The 13,899-nt window shown below is 38.5% G+C and overlaps 1 protein-coding gene across 1 annotated transcript in view; it reads right to left on the bottom strand.

Moving 5' to 3' along the window:
* Positions 1-13,899, bottom strand: part of cpne2 (copine II) — a 49,912-nt gene that overhangs the window by 6,450 nt on the left and 29,563 nt on the right. The window contains exons 11-14 of the mRNA XM_063480510.1: positions 9,256-9,389; positions 8,004-8,058; positions 7,531-7,582; positions 5,481-5,614 (exon numbers count right to left, since the gene is read on the bottom strand). Of these exons, the coding sequence (XP_063336580.1) occupies positions 5,481-5,614; positions 7,531-7,582; positions 8,004-8,058; positions 9,256-9,389 (375 nt within the window). The remainder of the gene's footprint in view (positions 1-5,480; positions 5,615-7,530; positions 7,583-8,003; positions 8,059-9,255; positions 9,390-13,899) is intronic.

Raw genomic sequence — 13,899 nt, 5'->3', positions numbered from 1 at the left:
TTTTGCACAACCTGCAGACGATCCAGAGAACCTTTGCTTAGACACATAAACAAAGAGTTACAATAGTCCAAGCGTGAGGAAATAAATGCATGTTCTCCAGTTCAGGGCGAGATAAAATAGGGCTTAACTTAGCCACGTTTCTTAAATAATAAAAACAAGACTGAACCAGAGATTTCACATGCCCATCCAATGTAAGAGTCGAGTCAAAAGTGACACCTAAATTCCTGATAGAGGATTTAACATATACAGAAAGAGGACCAAGGGCTTTCATTATCTGGGATACAAATCTGTCTGGAGCACATATGAGGGCTTCAGTTTTCCCCTCGTTGAGTTGGAGGAAATTTACAGCCATCCAATGTTTGATAGAATCTAAGCAGTCATTTAAAAGCTGAAGCTTAGATAAATCCTGGGGCTTAAAAGAGATGTACAACTGAATATCATCAGCATAACAGTGATAAGAGATGTCCTCAAAAGAGCCCATTATGTGCTGGAGTGGGAGAAGATATATTAAGAACAATAAAGGCCCCAAAACCGAACCCTGAGGGACACCACAAGTAAGGGAGGTAGAAGATGACCTAAAATCGGGGACCACCACAGAAAAAGATCGGTTATATAGATATGAGGAGAACCACTTCAAGGCAGTACCCGATACACCAACCCAATGTTTAAGCCTTCCGAGGAGGATGTGGTGGTCAACAGTGTCAAAAGCCGATGATCACAGACAAACTTTAAACAAGTCCATCCAGCAGCGACTGATTGAGTCCTACCCAGAACTGAGCCACTGGCACAAGAATGAAAAAACAAGAAGCCTCCCTGGTCAGTGTCTCAGCTGCAATGAGGTGTAAGATAGAAGAAGCTAGGACAGACGTTGTCACACCAGTCTGTCACCTTCCTTCCTGACACGCTGATCCACATGCCAGGAGACCGAGTCAACAGATGCACACACTTGTTAGCTCCGTCAGCCATCAGTGTAAATAAATTGTGAGTATCAACTTCCCTGACAGGCATTCCCTGTCGACTATTACTGGTTAGTAAATAAATATTAGTGTAATGTTTGCATTTCTCTGGTGTGAGATATGATATATGTATACATATGGCTACTAAATTGAATGAAGGGAAACTTACTAACTGCACGCCATAAAAGGCAGAGCACCATCGAACAGCAAAAGCAGGAAAATGACAAAAACTGAGATTGAATCAAAAAAGAGCCTAAATACCTGTGAGACAGAATCACAATAAAACATAAGGTGAAAGAAGGCATCAGTCAGTCAATGCCCACAGACTCCCATGTTAAAATGCCAGCTTTAAATAAAATTAAACTAAAACTGAATTAAAAGTGGCTAAAAATACCATTTTGGCCTATATAGATAGTTTACAGACTCTCTAACTTGAATGTTTATTTTTTTTTATAACGCATCCATCTGGCTACAGATGGATGAGTTATGTATAGTGTGTCCTTAAAAAATGTGAGGAAACTGGACAAATGGAGGCCCAAATAAGAAGTGGCAGGCCTACAAACTATCTATGGCAGATTAACTGTATTTAAAAGTCATGTACAAGAAACAGGAAAAACCCAGCAAGCCAGATCTGACACAGTACCTGAGAGATTCAACTGGCCCTTCGACTAATCCGTCTACTGCTCATTAGGTTTAGAGGGCGATTAATAGGGCCAGGTAGATTTGGGTTTTTTAGCTCTCAAGATATTTCAGTGCAAACCAAATGAGTTTGTAATCACTAAAAGTAAATAAATAAATTCAACTTTTCCATAAAGTATGAAGCTATAAAATATCAAAGTGACAGAATGAGCACCTTCCAGCACAGTCCTTTGATTCTTGGCATCCAATCAGAAATGTCTCTTTTTTTACATTTACTTTTAAAAACTATCAAAATGAACTTTGATTTAACTTTAATTTCATCGGTGTCTTGGAGATAAAAATCTGCATATAAAGAATCGCTGATCAAATCTAAATTGTAAAATGAAGTTGTAGAATTTTTATTGAGTAAAATAATTGTCTCTGATTCCAGGGATATACAGTAACATAACGTGCTTCATCCTATGTTTTTATGGTTCTGCTTACACTTTGGCTTTTATGTTTTAATCCACAACTACTACTAATCAGACTGCAATGGACTTGAATGGGAATAAAGCAAATACTCAAACAATTGATCAAAGAAATCACAACACATATATATATAACATGCAGTCTGTTGGGTATACAGTCTCTCTGGATTAGCAGAGAATCACACAAGCAAAAATAATTTCCATCCCAAGTCAAAGGATTACCTAATACCTGGATCCTTTATTATAATCTTTCAAAATATGAATTAATTCACAGGTAGAGAGGGGACCTTTTTACACTCATGAATAATACAGACTTGCTGTATTTTGTACTTTGTATGAACAACGACTGAAACTGACATTCTAATTTCAAGCATACAAATGCAAAACTCATATGGACATGAACAAAAACCCACAAACGTCACGCTAACATGAGATTCAAAATAATTCATTGAATAATTTCACATTAAATCAAAGATTTATTTTATATTTTGATAATCACTTGCAGCGTTATCATAAGTTTGGAGACAAATGACTGGAGGGAGCTCTTTAGAGTGCTTGGGAAATGTTCACAGTATTAAAGAGAAAGAAAATTATTTAAATGGAATATCAAAAATTGCATTTATAAGTTTTTAAAATGGAAATGACAAGATTGAAATTTATACAATATTACATTTCATTATAATTAAAGACAAAAAAAGGCAACCAGCCCCCTCAAAAAAAGGCACAAACTCAAGCTAAAATAAGACTTCTAACGTCCTTAATAAAATCAATTAAATTAGGTACCACTTCCATTAGAGGGAACCCTGCTTGACCTTTGCTCGTTTTTTGCCTTCATTAAAAAAGCTTAACAAACATAAAGAAATCGAATTAGGTTTCCGAGTAGCCTGAAATTTTCAGTCGGTGTTTAATTTCCCCAGACGACGACATGTATTGATTTAACTGCTTCTGTGACCTTTCCTCTCTTTGTTCCTTAATTTCCTTTATAAACTTAACTGGGTAGCATCACAGAGAGTACATGTGTGTTTCTGCAGCTGTTAAGGGCAGCACAGGTGTAGATATTCCCTCTGTGCTTTGGGCAATGTCAGCTCTAAGCTGTGCTAGCTGCACTAACTCAGGGTTCGTTCACATTTGAAGGAAAATTAAAACCTTTAATCGTCACACCTGAGCTGATTTTAACAGATTTGATCTCCTTCTGGTGTAGTTACACAATGCTATAAACATGACAGTGTTGGAATTTTCACGTTCTTGAGAATGCAAGGGTCTGCTTAGGTCCAAGGGAAGTAAGAGCTATGTGTGGCTGCCCATGTGGCAGCAATTTTTTCATGACAGGCACTACATGGGAACTGACTAACTGAATAGCCCCCAAGAAAAAGTAAAAAGTATAATAGAGCAGCAGCAGTGTCTGCGTCCACGTCCGCAAGCAAGTATAATCCTGGCCTCAGAAAATCATTGTCAACACTTCCTATTTCTTTTTCTGTCGTGAGCTGTCCTATATTGTTGTCACTCTGTGGAGCCCCAGCTGTAGCGAAGTCGCTGTCCATCACTACAGATGCTCCCCTCTCAAGGTCGAGGCACATCGGTCCTTGTTGGATGACGTAAAACATCACTACCTGTGGGACAGATGTACCTGGGACGAGTGGGCTAATTCAGCACTGTGTGCGGTCCTTCATAAAGGGCTTGAATGATTCAATGTAGGAATCCAGTTTAGGAATTTATCTGCTGTGTGTGGTGGCTGAAAATTCAAATATAGAAAAGAGTAGTTTTTTTTTTTTTTTTAGAATGATTTCTTTGTTTCCTTAGGTTGTGAGAGATACCATCCATCCAACCACTGTCTTCCACTTATCCCATTCAGGGTTGCAGGGGGGCTGGAGCCTATCTCAGCTACTATAGGTAACATAGATAACAACAGAAAAAAACAGCTGCAAGATATTGAGATATTCTAAAGCTAAGTCTTTCAAAAAATTTTACTTAAAATTTTTAATGTAACACTCATACACTCCAGCTTTAAAATGTGCTGTCTTTACTTAAAGTAGAATTGGTAATAATAACGGATTGCATTTATATAGCGCTTTACAATTCCACTATTCATTCACTCTCACATTCACACACTGGTGGAGGCAAGCTACAGTTGTAGCCACAGCTGCCCTGGCTACAACAGAAGCGAGGCTACCATATTGCGCCATCGGCCCCTCTGGCCAACACCAGTAAGTGGTAGGTCAAGGTTCTTGCCCAAGGACACAACGACCAAGACAGAGCTGGGGATCGAACCGGCAACCTTCCGGTTACAAGACGAGCTTCCCACCCCGCTGAACCACGGTCGCCCGTGGTTCAGGGGGGAGAGGCTATATACAATAAAATTGACATAAATGGTACTTCTGTTTTAGAACTGTTGTATATAATGAGAGCTGGGATAGGCGAAAGCATGCCTCTACCCCCCTCCCCTGCATAGAAAAAGGTCAGAAAAATAGAAAATAGTGAGCAGCAGTTCTCTGGGCAAAAATGGCTTGTTTATGCCAGAGGTCAGAGAATGGCCAGACTATTAAGAGCTGATAGGAAGGCAGCAGGAACTTAAATAACCACTTGTTACAATGAAGTGCAGAAGAGCATCTCTGAATTCACAACACTGGAGACCAAATCAAGTGTCCCTCCTGTCAGCTAAGAACAGGAAACTGAGGCTCACCAGAACTGAACAGTCTCAGAATCCTGCATAAGCATTCGCTCCTCATGACGAAGGGGATATTTTCTTGGCACATTACGCAGAACCTCAGTATCAACTGTCTGATAAACACCACAGTATACCTCCATTCCTCGTCTCAATACAATGAGTTCACTGTAATCAGATGCCCTCCACCAGATCTCAACCCATTAGAGCACCTCTGGGATGCTGAACAGGAGATTCAGATCATGAATGTGCAGCAGCTACAAATTCAATCATGTCAATATGGACCAAAAGCTCTGAGGAATGTTTCCAGCACATTGTTAAATCTATGACTAGGAGAAATGAGGCCGTTCTGAAGGTAAAAGAGGATCCTGCCCGGTATAATAAGATGTAACTAAGTGAGCAGTGATATATAAAGTTACCAAACTCAGTATGTATATGTAACCTTACAGCCTTGATGGACAGGTGCGCCAAAAGAAGAGAGCGTTCTGACAGATTGCAGTGAAAGTCTGGTTGTGTTTAAGCTTGGATTTGCAGTGGTTACAGTTAGAATCAGCATCTGCGTTTGGGAATACACAAACTCCTCCGGCAACACAGTCAACCTCTCAAACAAGACAGAAAAGTAGAGCTGATTGTGGAATACAGCCTGCTTTTATATATAAATAGTTTTATCTGTGGAGTACAGTGTCTTGAGAGGTTTAACTAAAGAACAACTAAGAGTGTAAAAAGCAGGTAAATAGGTAAGTTGTAGCCACCCACCGCTGCTTTCTCCTGTTGAAGGGCCTGAGCAGCAAAACGTGCTACATGGTTGATGATTGGAGCAAAGTTTGTCGGACCGTAGAAACGAATGTGAGGGAGACACGCAGAGTAGGCCTGGGCAATGCCCTCCACACCTAAAGATGCAGAAAGGCAGAGAGAAACAATTTAGACTCAAATACACTTTAAATGTGAAGATGAGCTGGAAATAGTGAGGGCAGGAAAGAAACAGAGAGAAAAGCAAGAGGGAGAGAGGTTTGTAAAGTCCTGGGAGAGATGGGAAAAAGTTTATATAGAGTATTTCAAGGTCAAAATTGAAAACTAGATATTGTTTCTAATGAGCACTAATGATGTAGGACTTGTGTCCTACATCATTAGTGCTTATTTATATATCTATATATATATATATCTATATATATATATATATATATATATATATATATATATATATATATATATATATATATATATATATATATATATGTATATATATATATATATATATATAAATATATATATATATATATATATATATATATATATATATATATATATATACATAAACTTGTGCTCCCTTCACTCACATCTTCATATGATAAAGATATACACATTCAGAGAAAAACATGCCGCACAAATGTGCACTTATTCAAAACATTGCACACCGATAGTTGAGAACATAAAACCATTCTGTTATCAGCACAGCTGCATATTGCAATTTCAAGAATAAAGTTTTGCATAACAGCTGAAGTCTTTTTTTTCCTTTGGCCTAGAATTTTTCATTTCAGAGTGTACTGGAGGCTGTATTGGCCCAGAAAATAAGCTAACCCTAAAAAGAAAAGGGCATTTGCAGAGGCAGTTTTTTTTTTTTTAAATAACCACAAGCTGAACTTCATGTTCTGACGCGGGCCTTTTTCAGCACAGGGGTGAGTATAAATGGAGTTATTTAACATAACCTCTTTGCCTCAGTCAGGCTAAAACATGTGTTACACAATCACAATTTTTTTTTCTGGGTCTCACAGATGTGCTTTTAGCAGTTGGCACTCAATTGATTTGCAATTGTCAATAAATACGTTTGCATCCTACACATTTCAAACGTGTTAGCAGATGCAAGTTCAGTGTAGTAAAAGGAGAGCTTACTATGAGGTTATTACAGCGAGGTGCTGACAATTTATGAATCTTTTCAAGTCGTCTTTGTGCGATGAAGGTGAGGGTATGCACTTACTCTTACTCAGAAACAAGGATCTGCAGCCATGCAAGCAGCTCTGTAAGGCTTTGCTCGGGTATGATGGTGCTTTATACTCAATAAACACACTCAAGTTGAAGTCCAGTGTTTAAAGCGTAAGTGTAGCCACAGCTAATAGTAAAAACTACTCTTTTTTTATGTTATTTTGTTTGTTCAGAAGTGTTGTAAAATTTAATCAATCTGTGTAAAGATTCCCAGAGTCAGAGTTGTTAGACACTGTTACTTTTAATATTTAAATGTGAAGGAGTGGACTGTTTTCACTGCTCTGAACTGTTTGGTGTCATAATGTGCATTAGCGTTCATACTTCTAATTTAGACAAGCATCCAAAGTAGCAAGTGTAGGTGATGTGTTAAGGAGTTATTTACTCAGCAAGGCACTTAGAGAGGAGTGCACCACCTGCTGTGGTCACATGATCTGGAGATGGCATGTTTTTTTTTATTAGTGGTTTCTTTTAATCACACAGTGTTTTTTCTGCCATAACCTTAATTATATAGCTATCTGTAAATGACAGGTTTTACACCTATTAACTAGTTAGTGGCCTTATTTTTTTGCATCCAAAAACATGACAACATCCTATAAGTGTAAACATATCAAAGTATGTTTTTATGGTATGGGTTTATGTTGAAAAATAACTAATATCTTGTATGAAAGGCCAAAAATGTAAATGGGGTATCTAGACTTCTAGACTAGAGAGAACTCAGATGGGGTAAATAAAAAAAAATTAATGAAAATGAGAACTATTTGTAAATACTTATAAAGGTTGCTGCAGAGGTCTAGATGACATCATAACCTCCTGTGCGGTAACTCACCTGAACAGAAAGGGTTTGTTGGGTTAAAGTTGATGGCAAATTCATGTGACACCTGAGGAGAAAAGAAATGAATGAATCGAATGATAATCCTTCACTACGCTGTACAATATTGTTAAGAAATTGCGTCCATTTCTCCCACCTTCTCCCTCCCACCCTCTCTCCATCCCTCTGTGTGCTGCTCTCTCTTCTTTGTCCTTTTCATCAGCTCAGTGCCATGGCAACACAGATGGGTTGACAGTTGCGTAATCATGTGAATATGCATCTATAATGCTTATAATTTTATTTGTGTCTCTCCGTGTGTGTCTGTGTGTAAAATAATACATCTCGGCTTTAACTGTAAGTCCGCTGATGACAACCCACCCTCCTCTCTCTTTGCCACATGCATATACATGTATCACCTACGTTTGTGTTTGGAACACACACACATACGCACACAACAACAACAACAACAACAACACCATCAACACACATACCTTCCAGTCTGGTGGGAGTTGGGCTCCAAATCCCAGAGCTGGAAACATTTTGTCACTGAGGAGGAAACCATGACAACAGATTGGAACATTAGTTAAACCTTTTTTTTTTTTCCTTTTTTTTGCATACAAATTCAAAAAGCTGGATTTAGATAGCAGGAAAAATCCTGTTACCTTGTTCACATAGAAACACATTCAAAGACATTTACAGAAAAGCAAGAAGAGAACTGGTGGCAAAATGATGCAGTGAGGAAAAATGTCTTCTCACAAAGAAAAACATTAAAGACAGGACAGGACAGAAAATCAGATATACTGATGTACAATTATTTACTGACAGAGGAGGAATAGCAGTCGATAGATGCTATTGGTGTTCTTAGTCTGTTTATACTGTCTTATTTTTAACACAAAATGTAAAAGAACAAATAGATGTTTGTGTGTTTAAAGTCCAAAAGTGATGCCCATGCTACAGCTCTGTGCAGTGGCGCTTGTGTAGATGATGGGATTAAGATGGGTATTAGGGAACTGATAAACCTGTTTAGTTCTTTCCACAAAGCCTCAACTGCTCGAAGCTCAAACTTCAAAACTGGAATATGTAAATGTCTTCGTCAAAATACTCTGAAACCAATGCGTCATTGTTGTTCTTTTAAGGACCCCAGTCACTCTCTTTGTGGTTCACAAGTTAATATGATTAGCATAGTCTGTATATAAACATGGCATAATCTGAAAAGGGAAGTCAATGTGCAGGTACTCTAAACCCTTATTTTTTTGATGAACCGCTGGGTGCAGAGTTTGAATGGTCCATGATAAAATGACATCACTGCTTACTTTAATTTTGACTTCGTAATGAGTTTGTGGTCTTAATCAGCAGTTTCAAGTTTTTCTTCAGTGCAACATGATATTTAGTTTATAAATTCTGGGGCTGTTTAGAGTAAAATATATGATAAAGCAGGGTATAATTTTGGGTAGGCCTGCCTTTTTATTGGGAGGTTGCTACTCTTTAACCTATAAAGGCTCAAGGCTTCAGCAAGGCAGTAAAAATATATAAAAATGAGGATACAGAGACTAAGTCCATCTTATCTGTACAGTTTATGGATTTCAGCAGTGAAACGATAAACCTTTACATCAACCAGCCTCACTCATCCCTTACTGCTCTATGTGACCTTTCTTTGCAAGAAATGTATGAAAAATGTAAATGTTTGCACTGAACTGACTAAAAACATTGCACCACCCCACAGGATTTGATTTAAATACTCACGTATCATAGTCCTGTATGATTTGTCCCACAGCTAAAATGGCAGCGAGGTACTCGTTGCTGCCCAGTGGGTTGATGTAGTGGAGGGAGGACGGTTCTCGGGGGTTCCCATTGGATGCCGTAAAGTCTATACCGACCTATTAAAATACAAAGAGGTGACCGATAAGTAGTTATCACATTGCATCATTTCCAAATCGTGTGCAGGGAGGAGGACAATGGTGGAGGGTCTGAAACTTCTGAGGAATGGCGATTACTTTGGCATTACTTTTATTTTTCTTTCATGAAAGAACAAGAAGGAAATAGTGAAATGAAACATGTGTCCAGGACAGAATTACCTGCATCATACTGCTAACATAACATCAGCTCTTTGCAAGCACCTGCAGACAGCATGCACGCACACAGCTAGCCAGAGTGATGTTTTAGCTGTGTGAATGGCGAATCCCAACCCTGCAACCAGCCACTGATCTTCAGTAGGTAACAAAACCAGTGAACAGCAGCTAGGCTTGTAGCATTGTAGCCTTCATTTCTACCTGTACATGTTCCTAAAGTAAAATCACTGTGGTGTTCGCTTCGAAGTCTCTCTGGGCTGGATTTTAACTTTACTTTGTGTTGTTGGATTTGTGTTCAAACTTAAACACTAAAAGAAACATTGTGCGTGTTTCCTTATTAGACAGGAATTTGTGTTAGCGTGTGGGACTGTAACCCCAGGTTTATACAGCTAACTGATATTTATGTCATTTGTAATACAGACGTGAAAGTACATTTGGAGCCTCGAGGATATGTACAGTGAATTCTGGTCAGTAAAACCGAAGGTAAATGCAGTTCCACAGTATATTTTTGGGGTAAATAGAGACAAATAAAAATCATGCGATGACCCCGAAATCATATGGAGATTTTTTTTTCTTTTAACACAGATTACCACAGGGTGACGTACAGTAAACACATATATGAGCACACACAGACACTTTCCACATGCAGCAAACACACACACTGGAAAACACAAACGCAGGGAAGCACAGCCAAACCCAATATGAGATTAAGAGTGACAGGCTTTTCCTCAGGCAGTGAATAGTGGTTTGTGTGCTGACAAGAACCCGACCCACAATCTCCGCCTCCCTCCTATCAGCTTAAACATAGTCTAAAACGATCTTCTTCTTCGGTCTTTTGTTTGGTGTATTATAAGACAACAATGTTCTAGTTCAGTAAGGACAAGGACCGAGAAAAGATATAACGGAGAAGGGAGCAAAGGTGGGGGGTGAGTGAGTACAAGGGAGAAAATTGGGAAAATGAGGTAAAGAGTGGTAGGGCAAGGAGAGGAAAGAGTTTAAAGAGCAACAGGAGAAGCAGGAGTGACGGGTACAGAAATGCAGGGTGACAGAATTAGGGTGCTGCTGTGTTTTGTATTGTGGGCATGTGACAACAACATACAGAATTGTGCAGAAGTTTTAGGCACAGATTTTTTCGTTCTTATCCATCGCACTCAAATCAGTGAGGCCTCTGATCATACTGCTTTCATTCTGCAGCAGAAAAACAAGCCTAAATACCCACAAGCATTTGGGCTACTATCCATTTACGTTTTTTCTTTTCATTACTTTTTCTCAATTAAATGAAATCCACTAATTCAACTGTTTTTTAAAGCATCCTTGCTTTACTTTTAGCTGTTAAAATTGTTCCACAGCACTCTGTGTGAAAACCACATAAACCACACTTCAGGGTGTTAAGCGAACAAATACGTTTTATGAGCCCATTATTTGTAAACCCATAGCTAACACGGAAACCAAGCAACAGGACACAAGAACATCCATTCATCTTTTGGCTCAGAAACACACTTTTGCATCAGCAACATTACCGAGTGAAAGATTTTCATTTCAGCAGAGTCGAGTCAGTCATTGGATTCGCTTCCAGAGGGAAAGTAAAATTTACCTGAAGCATTATTATCTTCCAATTCTGACCGCTACACCTGAATTTTCACAGCTTACTAAATCCTCGTAGAGCTTGCCCTGATTAAGCCTGAATTTAGCCTTGAACTGTTGCCTCTGGTTAATTTTAGAATAATTTCTTCCAGATGACACATATACTTTCAGATCAACCAATTGATGCCTCACCATACAAAAATCTGCCCCCAAAAGCTGGTGCCAGCTGGAATTTTAGCAGGTCAAATTTATTATTGAGATTTATTATTTATTATTGAAGCTGCAATATAAAACTGACTGTCACCGGAGAACAGTCAGACGAGAGCAGTCTACACATAATACTGGCTTTCTCCTTCGTCTCCGAGAAGGAAAAAAAAAAGATATTTTTTCTACTTCTTGCAAAATCATTATTAGAATTCTAAATAGGCAATTCAGCCTGGGGTTCTGTTCATTATGAGTTACTCATTACAGCCATTCAAGTTATCTGCACTGTGCACAAATCTAAATAGTGCAGGTCCAGGCCATTACAAAAGACAGATTAAAACAAAGTGACAACCTCTGGGTCTGAAAATGAAGAGTGAACGGTGCCAAAACCTGCAGTTCCTCTGAAGGCCACTTGAGGCTGCCCCCAGAACAGCACATCCAAAAAGAGTGTGCTTCAGTTTTAGTAAGTTAAAGCTGAGTATTTTATTTTTCTGCGACTTGATGTGAAATAGGTGTCTGAGCATTGCAAACAGAGAGTATATATATGGATGCAGCTTGGCATTCATCTTTACATGTGATGTGTCTAAAATGTAGAAAAGAGAAGACAGTTGATCAGATTAGCGAAAAAATAAAAAAGAATGTGCTGGTGTCTCTTTCCCAGTCTCTCGTGTGTCTCGACAGTCAAACTCAGTAGGAGCTCTGAAGTCTCCCAGCAGGACTTACAAGAAGCCTCATCTTCACTTCTCCCACATTCTCCTATAGGCCTCCAAACTGATACAATGTGTTGGTTTTTCACTCCTTTCATCAACACAATACACATATGGAAAAAGGAAAAAAAAAAATTATATATTCTTTTGTCTTTAACAGTACATGTTTATTTTTTCATGCAAGTCTCACAAGACTACGATTTACTCATCATCAAAGTGGACTCTTTTGCATTCTTCTCAAATATATAATGTTTACTTGAGTCACACTTAATCCTTATAATTATGTTGCATGAGGGGCAGCATGGTGGTATAGTGATTAGCACTGTTGACTCACAGCAAGAGGAGTTGGCCGGGGCCTTTTTGTGTGAAGTAATGGTTTGCATAGGATTCTGCTCTAGCTTCCACCCACAGTCTAAAGACATGCATGTTAGGTTAATTGGGGAGTCTAAATCGGCTGTGTGTGTGGATGTGAAAGCGTGTGGTTGTCTGTCTTACTAGATGTGAAAGTGGCAAGTTTCATGAATAATTTATGAGACATACAGCAGTACAAAAATAAAGTTCTGCTTCTTTTTCATATGGGTATAGCTGAGAATATGTTCCTCAAGGTCTCGGTGTGTAAAGTAACCAACTGTGGTTACTTTACACACCAAGCTCGCAGCTTCAAAAAGCCTGGCTCAGGGCTGCCCAGGTCAAGTGTTTTAGGATCTCTCACTGCTGGTATCATAGCCAAGACCAAATTTCTGCTAACATATTAGTCTTTCTATTTGGTCTGGTTACGATTTGTGATAGCATGGATGACTGCATCACTGTGCAAAGCCTCTCCACATTTCTTAATGTTTTGCTAGAAAGATGGAAAACAGGTGGAGCACTTTATTGAAACATAAATTCATGTAAGTACATTATATAAGGGAAAGATAGAGTTTGTACAATTCTAATGAGGTTCAAAGTCAACATATTTTATGACCACCTTCATACTTCAACAAAGCCTGAACTCTTTCAGGCAAGCTTTCCTTTGGAATTTCTTTAAGTAGTTATCAGGAATAGTTCTCCAGGTTTCTTTAAGACATTCAAACCTCTTCTTTGGATCCTGGCTGCCTTTTGTTCAGTTCTCTGTTACTATGATCCCTCAAGGCTTCAGCAATGTTGTTTTGCCTGGGAGGCCAATCCATGACTGACCATTGTGTGTTTTTCTATCCAAGTATGCTTTTACTGAATTATCAGAGTATTTGGGATCATTGTCATGCTAAAAAATGAAGCTGTTCCCATTCAGATGCCGTCTCAATGGTATTGCATGGCAGATCAAAATATGACGGTACTTTTCTGCACTCATAATTCCACTGATTTTCAGTTCTTGTGTAATTTGGCGTACATCAGCCTTTTGTCCACTTTCCCCTTCATTAAGAATAACTTCAACAAAAAGTAGATGCACCAATTGAAGGGTCAGATGGATCTTAAGTCCTGCTGGACTTTTTTTATCCATATTTCTTAAGGACATGACTTAAATACACTGTTGATCTGTTGTAGATATTTTCTTGGCCTGCGACTCCAAGATACACCAAGGTTTCAGCTAATAGCTCAGGGAATCACCTTGTTGGTGGAAAACAACTACTATTTTATGCCTATGAAACTGTTACTTTTGGTATTTTTGTAAGTAAAGAAATGGGAGAAAAGTGCTAGTAACAAAGTTTCTAACAATACAATTTAAACATTTTCTGTTATGTGAGTTACGTACTTTGAAAGACCTTCAAAAAATCTATTAAAAAAATTACAGAATAGCTCATTGGAAGCAAAGAAATAACAAAATTAGAGGCAGCTTAAGACTT

The sequence above is a fragment of the Pelmatolapia mariae genome, linkage group LG7 (assembly GCF_036321145.2).
Source record: "Pelmatolapia mariae isolate MD_Pm_ZW linkage group LG7, Pm_UMD_F_2, whole genome shotgun sequence".
In the NCBI taxonomy this organism is placed as follows: domain Eukaryota; kingdom Metazoa; phylum Chordata; class Actinopteri; order Cichliformes; family Cichlidae; genus Pelmatolapia; species Pelmatolapia mariae.
This window is presented reverse-complemented; position numbering and strand designations above follow the sequence as displayed.